Below are 7306 nucleotides of genomic sequence, written 5' to 3' on the forward strand. Positions count from 1 at the left end.
TTAATAATCTTCTTACCAAAAAAATATATAATATATAGATATATAATGATAAAGAAAATCGGAGTGGTTATTGTAACTATATTATTTAATTTAAAAACAAATTATTAATTTTAAACCTAAATATTTGAAAACCAAAATTTAAAAAATGGAAATAAAATTTTGAATTAAAACCTTAAATGCTAAATCTACAAAATGGTACAAAAACAAGTTGGATTTATTGAAATCTCTAAGATCAAAACTGGAATCAGGTTAGTAATCACACCATTCTGTAACTTCAACATCCAAAGAAACAAAAACAAAAACAAAAACAAAAAGTAAAAAGCTTTGAAAAATCCAAAAAAAGTAATAATCAAAATTTTAAAATGAACTAAAATTGGATGCTAAATCTACAAAACGATGCAAAAACAAATTAGACTTATGAAATCTCTAACGATCAAAAGACTGGATTCAAAACCGAGTTAGTAATCATACCATTTTGTAAATTTAGCATCCAAAAAACCAAAAACAAAATACAAACAACAAAAGCTTTTAAAATTCCAAAAAAAAGGGGAAAAAATCAAATTTAAAAAACTATTTAAAAAAATTGAATTACATTTTGAATGCCAAAATCTACAAAATGATGTGAAAACAAGTTAGATTTATGGAATCTCTAACGATCGAAAGACTGGATCCAAAATCTGGTTAGTAATCACACAATTGTGTAAATTTAGCATAAAAAAAAAACAAAAAAAAACAAAAAAACTTGCATCAAAAAAATATTTTAAAAAAACATAATAATAGAATAAACCTTATCTGGGGCTGAAAAAACTTTTTGCTTAATGGGCCTGAAGATGAGAGTTCAGTCCAAAAGGCTATTCTTGCATCTCGATCTCCGATCCATCCGGTTCCTCCTCTGTCGCCGCCTTCTCTTCGAAACGCAAAAGCTTCATTCATCTCCTCCGATCCATCCGCTTCCCTCTGTCACCATCTCCGCTCAAGACGTGATGCTTGCGTGCGTGAGATCTCTCGCTAGATTTGGTCTTATTCTTCGTGCTACAGACAAAGCCGAAGCCAAAGCCGAATCACTAGCTTAATTCTTTGTAAACGAAAGCAGAAGAATAAGAACCAAAGCATCATCATCATCATCTTCCATCACCGCCTCGTCTCTTGTCTTGTATTCTTGGTGACGAAGATAAATAGGGCAGATCCAACAACCCCAAACGTTGGAGCCAAAAGATTTAACGCAAAATTATGAAAATTCAAAGAAGAAACCCAAGCTGTAAAGGAAGAAGAAATCGATTATGAGAATTGTAAAATCAGAGCAATGAAATCGCATCTCTCTCTCTCTCTCTCTCTCTGCTTCTATGTTTCTCTGTGTTTTGGTCGAGATTGAGGAGGTCCGAGTCTATTTATAATTGTTTGGGACTCAAGTTTTCATGACGGTTACTTATTAATGACCGACTCAACAAATTTCCTTTTTCCTTCACTTAATTAGTTTAGGAGAAAGTTGAGACCAAACCCGAACCTGAGAGAACACAGGCTCGGGTAATATAATCAAATTTCCTTTTCTTTGAAAAAAAAAATATATTTGAAAGGCGCGCATCTCTAGTGTGGTTCTGAGAAGAAACTGCTTTTTGATTCCAAACAGAAAGATGAAGAATTTCTTGAGAAGAAGGTTGAGTAGAAGAAAGAGCAGACACATCAGGATATAATTAGTAAGAAGACGATTGGATAAACTTGGTGGTTTCAGTATCATTGAAGCTCGCTCATTACAACCACAGAGTCACAGGCCCACAACAAAGAAACATAGAAGAAGAGACAAAATCCTGAGACGTAAATGCAAACAGAAAACGCTGAGAATTATCAAGTGAACAGTAATGAACGTGGTGAAGGAAAAAGTCTCCAGGTTTTTAGACTCTTATCTCTTCCTTCTTAAGGTTCGATATCTGATGTAGATTTAGAAGAAGGAGAGGTAGCGAGGAAGAAGGCAGGCGTTGATTTTAAGGTCTTCTGGTTTGGAGGAAAAGCTTGAGTTTCTCACGCACGAAAGAGTCTTCTACTGATTCACAAGATAAGCAGCAGCAACCACAGACTCCGACGTCTCCGTCTCCGCCACTACTACCGCACATGTCTCGGGATCCCTGAAGGATTTGATCACTTTAATCTCTGAATTGGTGCTACAGTTTAGGTTTTTGTTTCTTTGATAATGTCTCTTGTCAGAACAACAAACAGTGGCAGGACAAGCCCTTCTCTAGTGCTTTTTTAATGTTGTTGTCTATTACATCAAACGGTCATCACAAAGAGCCTATGTTAGAAATCGAAGAGTTTTTGTCTCCCAGTTAACTAGGATAGAAAAGTGGCTGTTCTTGAAACGTTAATTCCCCTCAAGAACTCTCCTCTGTTGTTAAATCTCCTTTGTGGTTCCATTGCGGTCATTACTAACTCATGTCGGTTTGATACAAACAGTTAGCCAGTTGATCTCGTTGCTAACTTTTTCGGTGTGTATAAAAAAACTTGTAATTAATATCAAGGTATGAAGCTTGCGAAACAAGCAGCCGGGTTCGCAACAACTGAAGAGTTCTATCTAAAAGATGCCTTGTTTTATTATATAAGGAATAGGAATTGCAATTTGATTTGACAGAGATGGAAAGAGTGAAGGTTAATGAATCTATCATGACAATGTGACGAAGTTGTTGTCTGAAACAGAGGTAGCTATGGAGACACAAGAGCTTGAGTTAGACGGCAAACAAGACTCTAACCTTAATTTCTTCGTGGGCTTGTGAGTATTTGGTGGGCTGAAAAACCCTTTGTAAGATAAACTGATATGTTTGGGACACAAGTTTCCCTTTTTTTTTTTTTTGTTACACTTAGGTTAAAGAACGATTTGTGTTTAATTGTTTACTGTTTAGTTGATTCAAAGTTTCCTTTTCTTTTTCTATTTTACGCTTCTGTGTTGGATCCTTTTTGCTAGTTAAGGATGCAACTTAACCACACTTCTAACATCTGACTGCTCCCTCATAAAACAGATATTAAGTAGCAATATACAGTTTATGAAATGAACAATATGAATTCCACCCAAAAAAAAAATGAACAATATGAAAACTTCTAACTATTTTGTTAAGTTTCTTACTTGGGTAAAAGAGTGAAACCAATGCTCTTAAGAAATATAAACAAGCAATCTTTCTTTGATTATAAAGAAATTGATCGACATAAGGATTTATAAAGTTTTATATCCTTGTGATGATTATAAAGAAATTGATCGACATAAGGATTTATAAAGTTTTATATCCTTATGATGAATCAACTACTCTTTTTTTTGTTGTTGAAATACTATACATACAAACAATGATAATATGAGATTAAATTCAATTATAAGAATCCCAAATGTGAAATGTTTTTATCGAGCGTCTTGATACTAAACACTGCTGATGATACTTCCACGAACCGGGTTTGGACTGTACTTAACCGGGTACGATGCTTCAACCGCGATCCCACACTTACCGGATTTAGAAGCCGCCAAGTTTCTCTCCATCCTAATGTAACCTTCCTCACCCCAACTAGGACCCCAAGAGTTCCTCACAATCCAATAGTCAACGCCGTTCTCTGACCCGTACCCTACCGCCACCACAGCGTGATCAAGATTGGTACCACACTTCCCGGTGAAGATCCCCTGCCAACCAAAAACCAAACCGGTTATTTAAAAATCCAAAACCCGGTTTTGTTACTCAAAACACAAAATCAAAATTGGTTCGCTTACCGATTGGTAATGTTGGAAAATTCTTCCGCCGGCTTCAATAGCTACACTCACAGGCTGGTGCGAGATTGCTTTTTTCAAGGCTGTCTCGTCTTTCGTAGGAACATCTTCGTACCCATCAATACTCACAACTCTTGAATTCTTCTGCAAAACACACAAAGAAAACTTCAAAATTTTGTAATTCATCAAGAAAAATAAAATAAAAAACAGAGTTGCTCTGTTTTAGTGTGTTTACCAAGAAAGAATTGCATTTCCCGCTGGATCCATGGTAAGGGTAATCTTGTTCAGTGTTTAAGCCACCGTTCTTCACAATGAATTGAAAAGCGTAGTCCATTAAACCTCCGTTGCAACCTTGGTTGTAGGCTTTGTCGCAGTCCACTAGTTCTTGTTCTGACAAAGATATGAGTTCTCCAGTTACGATCTTGTTTATACCTTCTACAGCTGCAGTTGTCGAGAACGCCCAACAACTTCCTGCGTACATTAATATACAATGATATTGATACACAGCTCCATGTATTATATATGTTAAGTTACTTATGTATATATTTATAATATCAGTTAGACTATAAAGGAAAAAAGCATAATTAGTAAATTACCGCAAGTGCCTTGGTCTTTAATGGGATTAACGGCTCCTTTCTGTCTCCAATCAACCGTCTCTGGAACCTCCTCGGCGTTTACGGCGGCTGAGTATTTCAGGTTAACATTCTTGGCCTTAGCGATGCGGCGGGCTGGCTCCGTTTTAGCCCCGAGGTATAAACTCCGGTACTCGTCGTTAGTGAGATCGGTAAATTTGGTGAGACCAAGCTTGTAAGTAGCGTTCTTGTTGTTCTCGTTGTGAAGATCGATGAATCTTAGGTTGTCTTTGAAAATATTGAATCTTTTGTCTTGGTCGTTGATGATACCGTTGTTGTTGTTAATTTTCCCGTGTTCCGCGGACCATTGTAAGTAGATGGACCTCACTTCTTCATCGGTTCTCCACCAGCTGTCGGATGGAAGTTGGAGATGGTCATTGATGATGGACTCATCACCGGAGGCTAATGAAACGATGACGTATAAGAGAAGTAAAGAGAGGATTTTTGTCGAGGGAGCCATATTATTGTTATGTTGTTTTCTGGATGTAGTTGGGAATGAATGAGAATACTTGAGATGGTTTGTTTTTCTGGAGGGATGAGAAAACTGTGGGACTATTTATAACCAAATTTTTTTGGTATTCAAGTTGGTGTTACGTAATACTTTTCTATTATAATGAATGAGAATAATGGGCATGCAAGATGGTGGACGGTGCGAATGAATTTTTAAATCCAATATTTGAAAGAAATTTTATTTTATTTAAAAAAATATCTTCTAGTTTTCCATTAAAGAATTAAGTATATATTTTTTGAAAATTACAAAAGGCCTAGATATACTATTCTAGTTTTAAAAACTAAATAATATATTTCAAGATTAAATGAATTTCACATATCTACGATATAGTATAAAATAACCTTATTTTGCTAATTTTTACTTTCGCATTTCATCCTCACATCAAAGCTATATATGCTAGAAGAAATTTAGTTTCGCTTCAGTTTTATTAGGAGTCTCCAGACAAAGTTAAGTCCTAATTAAGTTGAATTATTGAGTTTTAAAGGTAATGTCTGGACTAACTTGTAAAAGGAATTTTTTTTTTCTTTTGGGGTGAAAAAGGTACTTCTTACAAGCCCTGTTTCCTTACATCATCAGTTCGTATATGCACAGATAAAGAATTTACGCAAAAAAAATCGATTGTATATTAGAGAATGAAGCATATTTCGAAGTAGCTAGATAGATAACTGGCCGACCAAGAAAAGCAAAGAACTAGGGAACACAATTCCCTTTCCCTTGCGACTTGTTTAATTGTATTTCACCGAGAGAATTCAAAACTTCGAAGACCTGTGGGGTCAAAATATTCGCCTGTAATTCAAATAGTTTACTATTCTCTTCCAAGTTTGTGACGGAATTCACTTGTAGACTGTATAATTCTTTTAGAATCGGTTTGATCCGTATCAGTCATATATGTGTTACATGCAAATTAAAAGACGGTTCGTTCGTTCTTTTTTACTTTTCCGTAGTTTACATCACCAATTCTTTATCTATCACGAGAGACTTGCGTATTTATTGAACACATATATGTATTCATATCTATCGTTATACTAGAAAATGTATAACTATATGAGTTTTCAGTGGCGGACCCGGCCGTTAAAAAAAAAAATACGGGGGTCAATTTCCTTAACTATAAACACATATTTCTGTAAAAGAGTATTACTGATTTTGTTGATATGTGAAATGCATTCAATCTTGATTTAGCACAACAATAGTAATTCATCCTAGTGTAATTTTTCTATTTTAACCAAATTCTCTTTTTCCGTCTTCCAGTCAAAACACCTATGTGCGATAATTTTTTTAATGGTTTACTTTTCATGGTCAAGCAATTTTATTTGATCTTTTAACCCGATCAGTATTCACATACAAATATATATATATATATATATATATATATATTTTTTAAAGTTGTCACATGGCTTACGTCTTATGTACTTATTGTTTCCCTCGAGTATGTTGGATTTGGATTCCAGTCAATCAGCCAAAACAGACTTTCCGCGTCTCGCCCAACTAGCCATTGGCTACTAAAAACCATACCAAACCCCCCAAATAGAGAGCTTTTCAGTTCCGGACACATGGGAACATGAATAGTTGAATTAATACCATAAAAACTGGGATATTCGAAACAGGATGATCTCATAATTCGAGATCAATTCACCAACAAAACATAGCTGCGTGATCGAGTTCATTTAAGTTGAATAAAGGATATACAATATACATGTTAGCAATTCACCAACAAAAAATATACATGTTAGCATGTGCGTGTATATTACTAGCTATATTTAGATCGAGGAATTAATTAGTAAGTTGTAAACTTCAATCCACAGACATGCAAGCATATATTGACATTGGGTTGTGAACACATTAATTAGGTATAGATGTCTGTGAATTTCTGAATCAACGTTACATCAGTTCCCAAGAAACTGTACGTGGTTTGGTTTATAACAATTTTCACGTCTGAAATACTTTAAATTCATTTTGGCCGTCCAAATGTGGTCTCTTATTTTATAATACTACTAGTTGATAGAAAGATATATTTAGAGCTCTACGAAGATTCATCACAGAACAAATAACGTGTTGTTCGTTTGGTGAATCAGACGCAGATGCATGTTATTGTTTGTTTAGTGATAATTAAGAAATAAACTGGATTAGGTATTTGGATGAAAAAAAACTGAATTTCTGAATGAGTTGTGTTGAAGAGTTTAGATGAAGTAAACTCATCCATAATTCGTAAAAGTCCAAAATATCCCTATATTAATTAAATAATTATAAAATATTTTTTCTCAATTCTAATATACATACAATCCTAAAATCTCAATTCTTCACCCAACAACCCGCAAAATCTTGTTTTCTCACTAAAACCGCAAATTACATTTTTCAGCAAAAACCGCAAAATTACATTTTCCTGCCAAAACCGCAAAATCATGTTTTCCCGCTAAAAACGCAAAATCTTGC

General features: G+C 34.7%; 1 protein-coding gene across 1 annotated transcript; it reads right to left on the minus strand.

Moving 5' to 3' along the window:
* Positions 3145–4904, minus strand: LOC104721039 (germination-specific cysteine protease 1-like). The gene is made up of 4 exons (XM_010438945.2): positions 4330–4904; positions 3969–4204; positions 3737–3877; positions 3145–3649 (listed from the first exon to the last, which is right to left on the minus strand). The coding sequence occupies exons 1-4, from the start codon at positions 4823–4825 to the stop codon at positions 3395–3397; spliced, it is 1128 nt and encodes a 375-aa protein (XP_010437247.1). The 5' UTR covers positions 4826–4904; the 3' UTR covers positions 3145–3394.

Source organism: Camelina sativa, chromosome 11, assembly GCF_000633955.1.
Source record: "Camelina sativa cultivar DH55 chromosome 11, Cs, whole genome shotgun sequence".
NCBI lineage: Eukaryota > Viridiplantae > Streptophyta > Magnoliopsida > Brassicales > Brassicaceae > Camelina > Camelina sativa.

Coding starts and splice junctions, on each gene's coding strand:
- LOC104721039 (XM_010438945.2), bottom strand. CDS start 4,825: ATGGCTCCCTCGACAAAAATCCTCTCTTTACTTCTCTTATACGTCATC. Junction 4,205..4,329: donor TAAAGACCAAGGCACTTGCG/GTAATTTACTAA, acceptor TAATGTACGCAG/GAAGTTGTTGGGCGTTCTCG. Junction 3,878..3,968: donor GGAAATGCAATTCTTTCTTG/GTAAACACACTA, acceptor TGTGTTTTGCAG/AAGAATTCAAGAGTTGTGAG.